The 16232-nt window shown below is 38.2% G+C and overlaps 1 protein-coding gene across 2 annotated transcripts in view; it reads left to right on the forward strand.

The window, feature by feature from the left end:
• The first annotated feature begins 4724 nt into the window (after positions 1–4724).
• Positions 4725–16232, forward strand: part of ZNF420 (zinc finger protein 420) — a 26460-nt gene continuing 14952 nt past the window's right edge. Inside the window, exons 1-3 of one of the 2 annotated variants that reach the window (XM_011992584.1) lie at positions 4728–4821; positions 6978–7104; positions 13438–13522. Coding sequence is in view for 1 of the 2 variants with exons in the window: in XM_011992574.1 (XP_011847964.1) it covers positions 4813–4821; positions 6978–7104 (136 nt within the window). In the remaining variant the exon portion in view is untranslated. Of the gene's footprint in view, positions 4822–6977; positions 7105–13437; positions 13523–16232 lie in introns of both variants that reach the window. The other variant, XM_011992574.1, reaches the window with a different exon arrangement.

A 16232-nucleotide genomic window follows, 5' to 3' on the forward strand; every position in this document is an offset into this window, starting at 1 on the left:
AACTCTAAGACATAACTTCATAAAGTTATAACAAACTCTTAAGACAACTTTGAAAAACAGTTTATAGTTATTTTGTTTGTAGGTTATATTGGGTCTAATGTCAAATGACTATATTTTAAAGTTCCTGAAAATAATCACTTTCTTTATATGTTTAACCTTCCAGCTTTGTATGCACAGATAAGTTTGTTTCCTTTTGCTTTTGGTTCTTAGAGATTTTTTTTCATTTTGATTTAATTTTGTGATTATAGTTATAGAAAACATACTTGTGGTTCCAAAGTCAAATAGATTTGATTGGTAATACTTTATAACTTTGTTGTATGTCTGTCTTCCTAGAGGCTATTGAACTGTAATTTTTTTTTCATGTAATATCTTTGTGAGGTTTTAGTATTATGGTTATTTGGCCTCAAGATGTAGAACAGAGTGCTATCTCCATTTTCTGTTTTCTGAAAACATTTGTGAAAGAATATCTGCCTTAAATGTTGGTAGAATTTACCAGTAAAGCCATCTGGGCCTTCTCTGTGGCAGTTTGTTTGTTGCTACACATTCAGTTTCTTTAATATCCATGGGATGATTTTTACTTCAGTTTTTTCTTGTGTGAATTTTGGCAATTTTTGTTTTAAGGAATTTGTGTTTCTCATTGAAATTGCCAAAATTATTGGCATAGAATTGTATTATCTTTTTAATTAAAGCCTTAAAAAATCTGTGGTCCAGTCTGTACTTTGGTAATATATTTTTTTGAAAACTTGGTAGGGGTTTATAAACTGTATGAATCTTTTGAAAGAATCAATTTTTGAGTTTGTTGATATTCTCTATTGTAATCTACTTTATATTGTGGATTTTGTGCTTATTTTTATTATTTCTTTTCTTCTTACTTTGGTCTTCATTTGCTCCTCTTCTTCCAGCTTCCCAAAGTGGGAGCCTAAATCATTTTTCTAACATAAGCATTTAATACTATAAATTGTCCTCTAAATACTGCTTTTGTTGCAGCTCACAGAATCTGATACATGTGTTTCTATTGTCACTCAGTTCAGCATATTTCCAATGTCTTTTTGCATGGGTTATTTAGAAGTATGTTTAATTTCCAAATATTTGGAGATTCTTGTTACCAATTTGTAATTTAATAATGTGTGGACACTGACCACAGTATATTCTCTGTATAATTCAGTTTTTAAAATATTTACTGATACTCATTTTATGACCCAGCATCTGGTTTATTTTGATGACCTTTCCATACGCAGTTGTTAATGAAGAGTCTGACTCTTGCCAAAATCCTATGTGTGGGCCCTCAGACTCCACCAAGTCATTCCTGGCAGGTTACACAGGGGAAAGCTGGCCTCCCCGCAGCAGACTTGGTGCACATCTAGTGCATTACAGTCTCTAAAGGGAGTTGCAGTTCAGGACTCAGGCCTCCTGAACCAGCTATGCTGTTATGCATGTTTACATTCCTAACCCAGGCATCTCCATTAGGAGGCCTCTTTATCAGGTGCCTCTGCCAAGAGGACATCCTAATCTAGAGGAGAGGGGAAACCTTGAAGACACTTTTTTTCCCACTCTTAGTACTCGGTAGTTTTAATTTTTTTTTTTTAATTTCTTTTTTCTTTTCTTTTCTAAAACATATTTTTGGAGACAGGGTATTGCTCTGTCACCCAGACTGGAGTGCAGTGGTGTGATCATAGCTCTTTGCAGCCTTGAACTCCTGGGCAGTTCAAGCAATCCTCCTGTCTCAGCCTCACAAGTAGCTAGGCCTACAGGTTTGCATCACAACGCCTGGCTGATGTTTTATTATTATTATTATTGTTATTATTATTTTGTAGAGACAGATTCTTACTATGTTGCCCAGGCTGGTCTGAAACTTCTGGCCTCAAGCAATCCTCCTGCCTCGGTCTCCCAAAGTGCTGGGGTTGCTTACAGGCATGAGCCACCGTGCCCGGCCAGTACTCACTACTTTTTCACTCTTAGCCCTTCCCGTGTCTTCTTGTCCCCTGGTCCCAGACCATAAAATGAATGACAGGAGCCTTTTGTTCTGCATTCCCTTAGCAGTGAGATGACTCAGTTCTGCACTGATCCACATTTGCACTGATCTGCCTGACCCTCTCTAACCCTCTCCAGGTGCTATTTCATGGTTGGGGTTGGGGGAGTGAAACAGTGGAGTACTCAGCACTTTCTCTGGGTTAGCCTCTTATATTAAGTGATTGCTAAGTGATTAAAGGCTGGTTGTGTTAATCACTTATTCCAACACCTTGCAGCTCAGTTCTCTTCAGCCCAGCTTAGATTTTGGTAAGTGGATGTGGTATTCTATTAATAGATATTTATCAACTTGGCCAAGGTACTTGATATAGTGGTATATAAATCCTCTATATTGTTATTGATTTTATTGTCTACTTGTTCTATCAGTTACTGAGCAAAAGATCTTAAAATTCCCAACTCTGAATGTGGGTTTGCCGCTTTCTTCCTTTAGTTCTGTCAATTTTTGCTTCACACATTTTGAAGCTTCATTGTTAAATCTCTACATTTGGATTGCTGTCTTCTTGATGAGTTGATCCTCCTTATTGCTAGTATTTCTCTTTATCTTGAAGTCTATTTTGTCTTATACTAATATAGGCATACAAGCTTTCTTGTGATTAGTGTTTGTATGGTGTATCTTCCCATTTTACTTTCGGCCCATCTTTATATTTAAAATGTGCTTCTTGTAAAGAGCATATAGTTGGAACTTGAGTTATCTTAATACTGTATTTTTATTGGAATGGTTGCACTATTATTGGTACAATTTAGTTTAAGCTCTGCCATAGATGGGAGCATCCATATGTGGCTCTTAAGAGGAGCTTAGGGCCACATGTGGTGGCTCATACCTATAATCTCAGCACTTTGGGAGGCTGAAGCAGGAGGATTGCTTGAGGCCAGGAGGATTGCTTGAGGCCAGGAGTTCAAGACCAGCTTGGACAATGTAGCAAAACCCCATCTCAACAAAAAAAGTAAAAATTGGCTGGGTATGATGGCACATGCCTGCAGTCCTAGCTACTTCGAAGGCTGGGGTGGGAGGATTACTTGAGCCTAGGAGTTCAGGGTTACAGTAAGCTATGATCATGCCACTGCACTCCAGCTTAGGTGACAGAGTAAGGCCCTGTCTCAGAAAAAAATTGTTTTTAAATAAAGAGCTTGGCACTTTTTTGGAGTTTAGGTCTTTTAAATTTGTGCCCTCAGCTCTCTGATGAATTTAAAAGAAATTATGATTTTTCATCTTATCTGAATTATTTTTAGGTTGTTAGGATGGGCACAAGTATCTCTTGCAGAAATCTATATGTTGAAGAAGTCGAATTTTCAATTAAAAATGTATTGAGTACCTATATCAATGACTCTCTGCAGGGGCAGTTATTCTCCCTAGAGGGTGTTTTGGAAATACATCTAGGTACTGTTGAATGTTAAAGTAACAGGGTTGAGGGTAAAGACTTCTAGCTTTTTTGTTTGTTTGTTTGAGACGGAGTCTCACTCTGTCACCCAGGCTGGAGTGCAGTGGCGTGATCTCAGCTCACTGCAAGCTCCACCTCCTGGGTTCACGCCATTCCCCTGCGTCAGCCTCCCGGGTAGGTGGGACTACATGATCCCCCCGCCTAGGCCTCCCAAAGTGCTGGGATTACAGGCGCGAGCCACTGCTAGCTTTTGAAGGAGTGAGGTCTCGGATCTAGGTTAGAGATTACCCAGCTTTTTCTGTAAAGGGCTAGACATTTCACATGACTTTGTGGGCCACATGGTCTCTGTTGCAACTCTTCAGCTCTGCTGCTGTAGTGTGAAAGTAGCCAAAGGCACTACATAACTGAATCAGTGTGGACGTATTTCAATAAAACTTTACTTAAAAAACTAGTTGGTAGACAGTAGTTTACCAACTTATGATTTAGTTGTCCATCAGTGCATAACAAAAAATTGTGATTTGCAAAATTGAGAACCATACCTGGAAAAAGTATGTTTATAATTATCCGGGTCTGGAATATCTTACATAATGCTTTTGTGCATGACTTCTTCAATTTGCTGAATTTACCTACTTGCCTGTTATTGGATGGTTTTACTATTAGCTGTATCTTCCAGGAATGCAACCATGATTTGGTTGAGAAAAAGGCTGTACTTTGCTTAAGAAATTTACTGAGTTTTTTTTTAACTATTTCAAAAAGTTACAGTATTGATGGCAATGCTAGCTGTGATATTTGTCTTGCACATGGCAAATACGTATAGAAACCTCCATTTATAGATAATGCATTTCTACTTATTCTGTACATACACATGAACACACATATATTTAGCCTTTATTTCAAAATGTCAAATATAAAATGTGTCGACCATACTTAGTTACATATTGTCATTTTATAAGTCTAAATTTCATTATAAGTAATTGTAAGCATAAGCATTTAATTATTTGTGCCTTCTAATGTAGTTGTGTATGATCATAAATATATTGAAATACTAAGTTGTTCATTATCTCCATTTTTGACATCTATGGATGTGTTGTTATTACCTATGAGTTTCATTTCAGAAGTGGTAGAGACGTTGTTATATTTTCTTTTTGTATATAGAAAGCATTGAGTTTGATCAAGGTAAGAACCACAACATGTATCTGTCCCCCTTAGTGTGTGTTTTGGGGGTGGGAGAAACAGGAAGAAAAGAACAACAAAGATAATTCCAACTGAATCATTTGTTACTTTGCAAAACACCTGGTCTCACGGTTCTGCTTTCTCCTCCCTAGCTCTGCATTCTCCAGACTCTGTGCTTTCCTAAGATAGGAACCCAGAAGAGGACTGATCATTTCTTGCAGCTCTAAAAACCATGGCTCGGGTAAACTGGAGTTTCTTTGTGCTCTCTTCATTTACTTTTTTACAGAGTATGTGTGTGTATTCCTTACTCCTGAAGCTTCATTCCTAACTGACCTCACTCAGGAATGTGCTCCTTAGTTTGTCCCATTCTGATAAGTGATAGTGTCTTCCCTAAGTGTGTCTTTCTAATCTAACCTTTAGTCACATACTTACTCAACAATCTGGTCAGCATCTTTGACTAGGAACACTGATCTAACAAAAGCAGAGTTCCCTGATTTCATAAGGTTGAGGAGGTTGTTAAATGGCACGACACGTGAAAACCTTTTGAACTTCTCCTTAGATCTAAGTTCACAGGTAGACAAGACAGGAGTTGGTCTTGACTGGGCTCACTCTCGATATGTGGCAGGAGCTCATGCTTTATGAGTTTTTAAGATTAGGAAGATGATTAGGGACTGAATACAGAGAGATCGGGGATCTTCCCCAGGAACATATAATTTAATATGGATCAATTTGAAATTTGACATTATGTGCTGGTCTTGAATGTATAAATTTGGATTATGTTTTTCACCTTTCTATTGCTTAGAATGATGAAAAGTTACATTTACGGATGAACGGTAAATATGATCATAATGAAGATGATCATTCACCAGCAGAAGTTAAGAATAATAAACTCTGAGAATCAAGAAATACAAGATTTTTACCACCTAAAATGTTCAAATATGAGCATTTGTTACGTCAGATACGTTCATTATATAGGAGCTATTCTGTAGCCTATAAAATATTTACTAAATTATTGATGACAAGGAAAATGTTTATGATATGGTACTCTGATCTAGTGGTGAACCTGGAGCTTCAGTAAATTCTTTAATTTTATACAGATCTTATTTTATAAGGTTTTACAGAAAAATTTTCCCAGTTATTTTGTTTATTCCTTAAATAGTGAAGAAAGAAACTTACATTTATTTTGAATGTATGATACACAATATACATATTGTATAGAATGCTTGTGTATGCTATTTCTTTTAATTGGGACATAGCATTTACTTTATTCCCAGACTTATCTGTAAAGTAAGATGTTCTATATGCAGAAAATTTGTATAGCAGGCCAGGAGCAGTGGCTCACACCTATAATCCCAGCACTTTGGGAGGCCTAAGCAGGAAGGTCCCTTAAGGCCAGAATTCAAGACTAGCCTGGGCAACATAACAAGACCCCTGTCCCTACAAAAAAATTTGAAAATTATCAGGGCACAGTGGCACGTACTGTGGTCTCAACTACTCAGGAGACTGAGACAGGATCACTTAAGCCCAGGAGTTCGAGGCTGCAGTGAGCTATGATGGCGCCACTGCACTCCAGCCTGGGTGACAGAGTGAGACCCTGTCTCCAAAACAACAACAACAAAAAAACTATAGCGATAGGAATAATCAGGAACATATGTGTACTTTTCAGCCCGTGTGCTGTGTTGCTTGCTTTGTGGAGGGGTCCCCTTCATCTCCCTCTCCATTGAAAAAGTATTTTTTTTGGCCGGGCACGGTGGCTCACGCCTGTAATCCTAGCACTTTGGGAGGCCGAGGCGGGTGAATCACAAAGTCAGGAGTTCGAGACGAGTCTGACCAAGATGATGAAACCTCATCTCTACTAAAAATACAAAAATTAGCTGGGTGCAGTGGCAGGTGCCTGTAATCCCAGCTACTCAGGAGGCTGAGGCAGGAGAATTGCTTGAATCTGGGAGGCGGAGGTTGCATGAGCCAGGATTGCGCCACTGCACTCCAGCCTGGGCGACAGAGCAAGACTCCATCTCAAAAAAAAAAAGAAAAAAAAGAAAAAGCGTTTTTTGGCCGGGTGCGGTGGCTCAAGCCTGTAATCCTAGCACTTTGGGAGGCCGAGACGGGCGGATCATGAGGTCAGGAGATCAAGACCATCCTGGCTAACACGGTGAAACCCCGTCTCTACTAAAAAATACAAAAAACTAGCGGGGCGAAGTGGCGGGGGCCTGTAGTCCCAGCTACTTGGGAGGCTGAGGCAGGAGAATGGCGTGAACCCGAGAGGAGGAGCTTGCAGTGAGCTGAGATCCGGCCACTGCACTCCAGCCCGGGTGACAGAGCAAGACTCCGTCTCAAAAAAAAAAAAAAAAAAAAAAAAGCATTTTAATTTCCAAAACATTTTGTTTGTTGTTTCAGAAATTAGTGATGTTCAGAGATGTTGCCATTGACTTTTCTCAGGAAGAGTGGGAATGCCTGGACTCCGCTCAGAGAGATTTGTATAGAGATGTGATGTTGGAGAACTACAGCAACTTGGTATCACTAGGTAAGGAATCTAGCCTTCATGTTTCAGGATCTACCTTTGGAATGGCTGCTTTCTCTGCTGTTATTTCAAGGTTCTTTTTTAAGTAATTAACTGAATTTCTTATTCTTTTCAAAGGAGGAGTTTGAAATTACTGGAAGTAGACATGGTTTCTCAGGGCACCTTTATCTTTTCCATCCTTCAGAAAGCCTTACCACTGCCTTCTGATACCATCTTTCTGCCATCTTCCTTGATGATCAAAGGGCTAGATTTGAAGTTTGGGATACTTGGAATATTGGCAGATAAAACAGCTTATACATTGTTACAGTTTAGATCTGCTAAAGGAGCTCTAAATAATTCACAGGCCCAGTCACAGATTAAAAAAATAGATGCAGAGATGTATGTTTTTTCTGATAAAAGAGTTTACATCATTTGTATGGTGATAGAGTGGATCAGTGCATTTCACCAACAACTCAAACACAACCCATTAATTAGAACAAACACATTGTCTTATATGTTCTTGGTAGTTGAATATTACATATTAAGAACTTTGAGCTGAGAGTAGTGGCTCATGCCTGTAATCCCAGCATTTTAGGAGGCCAAGGTGGGTAGATCACAAGGTCAGGAGTTCAAGACCAGCCTGGCCAACATAGCGAAACCCCATCTCTACTAAAAATACAAAAATTTAGCTGGGCTGCTGGTGTGTGCTTGTAATCCCAGTTACTCGGGAGACTGAGGGAGGAAGAATCACTTGAACCCGTGATGGAGGTTGCAGTGAGCTGAGATCACATCACTGTACTCCAGGCTGGGTGACAGAGCGAGACTCCATATCCAAAAAAAAAAAGAATTTTGCATTGGACATTGAATGAATATGCTAGAATCATCTGTTACTGGAAAATAGTTGAGGGGAAACCTGTGATTGTCTAAGAAACTTTATTGTTTTCTTCTGTAGTATTCTTATATGAAACAAAATCCATATCAATTACAACTTTAATAAGTGATTTTCCAACCTAGATGATCACTTTATTCCTTGTGGTGGAATAAACTGTCTCATGCCTCTTCCTTCCTTTCTCCTCTGAAGCATTTAGGAAGTTATTGATTAATACATGTCCCTAGAGGACCCAAGTTGTGTGGGAAAAAAAAAAACCCTGTGACTTGAGGAGAAAAGCAAGGGTTTTTCAGCATGATCTTCCTAAAGACTCTTACCTAATTTCTACGACCTCCTTTCCCTGTTGGTCTTTTATTATAATTCTTCCCACTTTCAAAAGAGGTAATGGTTGGCCAGGCACGGTGGCTCCCGTCTATAATCCCAGCACTTTGGGAGGCTGAGGCGGGCAGATCACCTGAGGTCGGGAGTTCAAGACCAGCCTGACCAACATGGAGAAACCCCATCTCTAGTAAAAATGCAAAAAATTAGCCGGGCATGGTGGCGCATGCCTATTAATCCCAGCTACTCAGAGGGCTGAGTGAGGCAGGAGAATCCCTTGAACCCGGGAGGCAGAGGTTATGGTGAGCCGAAATCATACCATTGCACTCCAGCCTGGGCAATAAGAGCAAAACACAGTCTCAAAATAAATAAATAAATAAAATAAAACAAAAGAGGGAATGGCTCTTCCTCTTCCCCAATGACAACACTTTTATGTAAACTTGGGAGTCAATTCCTTTCTAGATTGTTTCTTTGAATTTAGACTTACTGTCTTTATTCTTTAATATATTGTTCATTTATCCAAAATATATCTATTGAAGGCCTATTCTCTGCCAAGGACTATAGTAGCCATTGGGAAAATAATGGTCTAGTAAAGGTTCTTACTCTGCTGAAACACTTTCTTGTGGGAGAAATACAAAATACATGAGGAAAGAAAATTCTGTGTATATGTGTATGTATGTATGTATATACATATGTATGCATGTATTTAATAAATATCAATATAAGAACAGGTAGTGATAAGCAGTAGAAATAAAGGTAAAGAAAGGTAGGCAAGTAAAGAATAATGGGGGGTTGGAATGGCCTATTTTAAATTGGTAGATTTTGGAAAATCCTCTCTGAAGAGGTAATATTTGAACAAAAACTTGACTAAAGTAAGGGCGTGAGACAAGCCAGTATCTGAGAGAGCAGTGTAAAGGCCTTGGGGTGGGTATTAACTTCAGAGAAACGTTATGTCCAGAGAAAAGTGAATACTAGAATAATAAAGATGGTTAGGCAATGGAAAAAAAAGGACTGAAATTTTATTCTCTAAGATGGTGCCTTCTGACTCCCATTTAAAGCAATTGCAAATCTCCAGAGGAAAGTAAGAGGCCTTTAGAATTCTCATAAGTTAAGATCAACAAAAGGTGATCTCATAAAGGTCATCAAACCCACAGGGAAATGGGTCACAGATGAGTGATAGGTAATCTGAAGAAACAACATATTACATGGCAAAAATCTTTACATAGTAGAATGATTAGATGTAGCTATAAGCTCTTGGTGATAGTTTAAAGAAATAAAGAAATTAAACCACAAAAATGATGACTAATAGATTTTCATAAAGGGACAGATTTGAAAGGAAACCAAATAATTTCTAAAGGTTCTATTTAGTTCTTTTTAAAAATAATCATTAAAAGATTGATAAATTTGGCTACATGAAAATTACTCTGTTCATCAAAAGACATTATAAAGACAGTAAAAGACAAGCCATGAATTGGGTGGAGATACTTGCACTGCATATAGACAACAATGAAATTAGTATCAGAATAGAAAAAGCTTTTACAGATTGATAAGAACAAGATAAATAACAATACTGAAAAATTTGGTAAAAGGTACCTATTGGCAGTTCAAGGGGAAAAAAATGCAAATTAGGCTGAGCGTGGTGGCTCATGCCTATAATTCTAGCACTTTGGGAGGCTGAGGTGGGTGGATCACTTGAGGCCAGTTAGAGACCTGCCTGGCCAACATGGGGAAGCCCCGTCTCTACTAAAATTACAAAAATTAGCTGGGCATGGTGGCAGGTGCTTATAATCCCAGCTACTCAGGAGGCTAAGGCAGGAGAATCGCTTGAACCTAGGAGGTGGAGGTTGCAGTGAGCCGAGATTGTGCCACTGCACTCCAGCCTGGGTGACAGAGGGAGACTCCATCTCAAAAAAAAAAAAAGCAAATTAAAACCACAATGATATAATTATTGCACATGCTGTAAATTGGCAAAAATTAAGATGCTTGACAGTACCAGGCATTCTCAAGATTTGGAGGCAGAAGTGCACTATATCTTGATATCCACAATAGCCACAAAGTGGGAACAACCCAAATGTCCATCAACGAATGAATGAATAAAATTTGCTATTTTCTTACAATGAAATATTATTCAGCAATAAAAAGGAATGAAGTTCTGATCCATGCTTTAACAAGGATGAACCTTGGAAACATGCTATAAAGAAATACCTGAGGCTGGGTAATTTATAATGAAGAGAGATTTACTTAGCTCATGCTTCTGGAGGCTGTATGAGCGTAGCACTAGCATCTGCTTGGCTTCCGGTGAGGCCCAGGAAGCTTTCAGTCATGGTGGAAGGGGAGTCGGTGCGTTTTTACATGGCAAGACAGAGGAGGAAGTTCCAGGCTCTTAAACAACCAGATCTCGCGCGAACTCATAGCATAAGAACTCACGACAGAGTCTTGCTCTGTCACCCAGGCTAGAGTGCAATGGCCCAATCTCTGCTTACTGCAACCTCCTCCTCCTAGGCTCAAGCGATTCTCTTGCCTTAGCCTCCCAAGCAGCTGGAATTACAGGTACCTATCACCATACCCAGCTAATTTTTGTATTTTTAGTAGAGATGGTATTTCACCATGTTGGCCAGACTGGTCTCAAACTCCTGACCTCATGATCCGTCCACCTTTGCTTCCCAAAATGCTGAGACTACAGGTGTGAGCCACCACACCCAGCCAAGAACTCACTCTTTACCACAAAGATGGCACCAAGCTATTCATGAGGGGATCCATCCCCATGATCCAAACACCTCCCACCAAGCCCCACCTCTGACAGTGGGGATTACATTAAACATTAGATTACATCAACATGAGATTTGAAGGGGACAAACATCCAAACTATATCCCATGCCAAGTGAAAGAAGCTAGATACAAACACTGCATATTACATGATTGCATTTATATGAAGTGTCCTCAGTAAGCAAATCTATACTGACAGAAAGTAGGTTACTGGTTACCCAGCACTGGGGATGGGGAAGAGGTAGAACGGATGGAGAATGGGGAGTAGGAAAATGAGAAGTGACTGCTAATGAGCACAGACAGCATTTCTTTTGGGGGTGAAAAAATGTTTAAAAATTAGATTGTTGTGATTGTTGCACAACTCAATGGGTATACTAAAAGCCATTGAATTGTGCAGAAATAATATGGAAATGGTTGCCAAACTTGTGTGTACTTTAGAAATAGCTACGGTCTTTTAAAAAATTTCACGGCCCAAGCCACACCCCAGACCAATTAAATAATAATCTCTAGGCATGGTACACAAGTATCATTATTTTTTGAAATTCTCTAGGATTTTCAAATGTTTAGCCATGTTCGATAACCACTGCACTGTGATATCTGAGAATTTTTTAAATTGAATGTTTGCTCCATTTAATTTATTACCAATATACTTGGATTTATTTATCCCCTATTTTATGCTTTTTGTTTCCTCTTTTAATCTTATGGGCTTAAAAATATTTCTCCCTCCTTAATCAGGGTGGACACAATCCTGTTTTGTTTTTTTTGCAACTCCATTTCCCCCTTGTTTTGTTTGGAAAACATACAATATTTATATATTTTTAAAAGTTATCTTTAAATTTTTATCATGTGTACGTAATTCCTTTTAATACCCATGATATTTTGTAGTTTTTATTCATTGTAATTGCATCTGAAAAATTATATATTCAATGGGCATTATATATTTCGATGGATACTAAAATGTGTTTATTCAGTCCATATACAATATTTGGTTTGCATATTGCTTTGCAATAAACTTGCTCTATCTCCACCCCTAGGATTTCAAGGCCAGCAAGTTGAAAAACACACATATCAATAATAGTATCTACTGTGAAATAAACTGGTAACCATTGTGGCAATTAGTTGAGGTTCTAAGGAGAGATGAGAAATTGACATCTCTATGTCAAATATATATTTTGTCACAGAATTTTTATCAGAAGTATACCAGCAAAGTATACCTATTATAAACTTTATCAATAGTGGCTATTATCACTTAGAAATACCTTTGTTGAGGCCAGGCACGGTGGCTCACGCCTGTAATCCCAGCACTTTGGGAGGCTGAGGCAGGCAGATCACGAGGTCAAGAGATCAAGACCATCCCGGCCAACATGATGAAACCCCATCTCTACTAAATATACAAAAATTAGCTGGGCGTGGTGGCACACGCACGTAATCCCAGCTACTCAGGAGACTGAGGCAGGAGAATCACTTGAACCTGGGAGGCAGAGGTTGCAGTGAGCTGAGATCGCGCCACTGCACTCCAGTCTGGACTCTGTCTCAAAAAAAAAAAGGAAATATCTTTGTTGATTTGTAGATGAAAAACAGAAGAGCATTTCTGCCATTGCCGGTGAATTTAAATATTTTGGGGGTATTTCTGCCTGTTTTGGTACTTCAATTATCATTATTGTTTGTGACACTTGACAGATACATACGTAATTTAGCGAAGTCTAAAATTCATGTCTAACTTTCCTCAAGATAATGTAAAGGATATGGGAATGCTTTAACTTTGATCTATTTCTCCAGTCTGGTATTGTCTGATATTTTAGTTCTGTTCTTTTTTTAACCTACAAAATGGGCGTTATTTTTGTTTCAAAATGGCAATGTTTGCTTGTGGATTTGTTGACGTAATTATTTTTTATTTGTATGCTATTCCTCTTTCATTATACCTTCCTTCTGGGATATTTTATTTATCATGAAATATATTAGGGAAGGCTTATTGGTTTTTGTTTTAGTTTTTGAGATGGAGTCTTGCTCTTGTTGCCCAGGCTGTAGTGCAGTGGCGTGCTCTCGGCTCACTGCAACCTCCGCTTCCTGGGTTCAAGCAATTCTCCTACCTCAGCCTCCCGCCACCATGCTCAGCTAATTTTTTTATTTTTAGTAGAGAGTGGGTTTCACTATGTTGACCAGGCTGGTCTCAAATTCCTGACCTCAGGTGATCCACCCACCTCCACCTCCCAAAGTGCTGGGATTACAGGTGTTAGCCACCACCCCTGGACTGTCTTATTGTTAATAAATGCTGTAAGTGTTTATTTTTGTCGTTGTTGCAAAATAACCTTGTTTCACTGTCATTCTTGCCTGATGATTTCACTAGGTATAAAATTCTATACTGACAATTATTTTTTTCTCAGCACTCTGAAGATATTATTCCACTGTCTTCTGGCTTCTATTGTTGCTCTTGAGAAGTCTGCCATCTGTTTCATTGTTATTCCTTTTGTAAGTAATCTGTATTTTCTCTGGCTGCTTTTAAGATTTTTTTCTTTAAGATTTAAACGTAATTGATTATATTGTTTCACTTCTAGATGTTTGACATTCTCCCTCTCCCAGGTCTTTTTTTTTTTAACTGGTCCCTTTCTCGTGGTTTTTATCTTATACTTTCATATATTTCCAGCACTTATGTGTCATACAATCCCAATTTCTGGGAAACAGGCCTAATTTTGCTGTTTCTTGTATCCATGGGGACTCTTGTGTAATGATGAATTATCCATAGCACTTTTTTTCTCTTTTTCTTTGAGAGTCCAGGCCAAGACTGAGAAGTCTCTTGTCATTTTCCTTTAAGGTTTGATGGATTTGCTTTTCTTTCTCTGAACTTTATGCCTTGAATATTTCCAATTTTGTAAAGAGGTTAATTTGTAATCCCTGCTCTTTTGTTGAGGAAAGGTCTTGTCTGTCGAAATTTTTCAGACCATTAAGATACAAACATCTAGGTAATTAAAATCAACAAATATCCCAAGGGTAACTGTAACTTGAGAGCATGTTTACCCCCTCTACTTTCTGGTTCCTACTTCATTGTAGCACCCTTGGATCTTCTTTACTTTCTTTTATGCTTCACATACTTTTAAAAGGACATTTGTCATATTTTTCCAGTATTTATTGGTGTTTTTTAAGAAATCTGATGCACCATTTACATATTAACAATATTGAATCCTTCTATTGTTGAACATGCTAAATCTGCTTTTCTTTTTATGTTCTCTGTAAAGTTTTATGGTTTTCTCTGTTTTTTTTGTTTTGTTTTGTTCTATTTTGAGACAGAGTCTCGCTGTGTCACCCAGGCTGGAGTGTAGTGGCACGATCTCAGCTCACTGCAACCTGCAACTCCCCAGTTCAAGCGATTCTCCTGCCTCAGCCTCCCAGGTAGCTGAGACTATGGGCACCCACTACCACACCCAGATAATTTTTGTATTTTTAGTAGAGACACGGTTTCACTATGTTGGCCAGGCTGGTCTTGAACTCCTGACCTTGTGATCTGCCCACCTCAGCCTCCCAAAGTGCTGGGATGGTTGTTTCTTAAAAGACCTTGCACATTTCTTAAGCAATTTCTCAGTACATTTTGTTTATATTATGAATAGGAATATTTTGTTCTGTAACATTTTCTAAATGGCTAATACCGATGTATATTATGTATGAGAACGTATTGATTTCTATAAATTGAAAATCTCATGGAAATATCTAATAGTTTTTCAGTGGATAATAGTGGATTTCTAGATGGACAGTTTTGCTCTCTACATGCAATATGTGGTCTCTTCCTTTTCTGTTTGTACCTTTAAAAAAAAGGCAACTGTATTCAGTAGGACCCTCTAGCAGAATTTGAAAACAAATCATTCTTTTCTCAAACTTTATTGGCAGTGTTTCTAGTGTTTATTAAATACATTTCTATAGGCATCTGGTAAATACTCTTAACTAGGTTTTTACCTAATTCTAGTTTTAGAGAACTTTTAATAAAGGGTCTTAGAATATATTTAAAACATTTTTACATTTCTTGAAATAATGCTGTTTTATTCTTTAAGCTCTTTATGTGGGAAAATGGACTCTGATGTTGAATTATTCCTGCATTTGTGGGATAAAGTTTATATGATCATGAAGTGTTATCCCTTAAATACACAGCTAGATTCTATGTTGCTAATATTTTCTTTTAAAATTTTACTTTTGTTCACGAGATTGTTTTCGTTTTCCTGAGGTCATTTTTCAATGTTGTTATATGAGTTAATTTAACTTTGTAAAATGACTAGGGTAGATTACCATATTTTTATATGTTCAACAACAGCTATGTATGATTGCAATTATATATCCCTTTTTCTTTTTGAAACAGGGTCTCACTCTGTCACTTAGGCTGGAGTGCAGTGGCCCGATCACAGCTCACTGCAGCCTCCACCTCCCTGAGCCCAGGTGATCCTAGTTGAGACTACAGGCACATGCCACCATGCCTGGCTAATTTTTATAGTTTTTGTAGAGATGAGGTTTCGCCACATTGCCCAGACTAGTCTCGAACTCCTGGGCTCAGGCAATCCACCTGCCTTGGCCTCTCAAAGTGCTGGGATTACTGGTATAAGCTAGCACACCTGGCCTATATATTCTTTAATGTTTGGATAATATTGCCAGTAAACCTACCATTCACTGGAATCTATTGCCTTGAATATTAGATACAACAGGTACAATGACCAGCAGATACAAATGATCATCAGTCGTAGGTATCTATTGCCTTTTAGGAGCACAGACACTGAGCTCAAATTTAAACTTTTTATGTAGTTATTGCTGTATATCAGTTATTTTATCTTCATGGGTTATTTTTCATGTTTTTCATCTATTTCATCCAGTTCTAATTTACTGTTGCATTGTTAATAGATTTTTTCATAAACACTTTTAAAAGGTTTATTTTTAGTTGACACATGGGCCACAGTGTGATGTTTTATACATATGTACATTGTGTAATTATCAAATCAGGATGATTAGCATATCTGTCACCTCAAACACTTGTCATTTCTTTGTGGTTAGGACATTCAAGATGCTCTCTTCTAGCTATTTGAAAGCATTCAGGACATTTTTGTTGATTATATAGTCACCTTATTGTGCAATATTACATCAGAACTTATTTCTCCTATCTAACTATAACTTTGTACCCATTGACCAATCTCTTCCCAGCCACCCC

This window comes from Mandrillus leucophaeus, unplaced genomic scaffold, assembly GCF_000951045.1.
Source record: "Mandrillus leucophaeus isolate KB7577 unplaced genomic scaffold, Mleu.le_1.0 Scaffold1107, whole genome shotgun sequence".
Lineage (NCBI taxonomy): Eukaryota > Metazoa > Chordata > Mammalia > Primates > Cercopithecidae > Mandrillus > Mandrillus leucophaeus.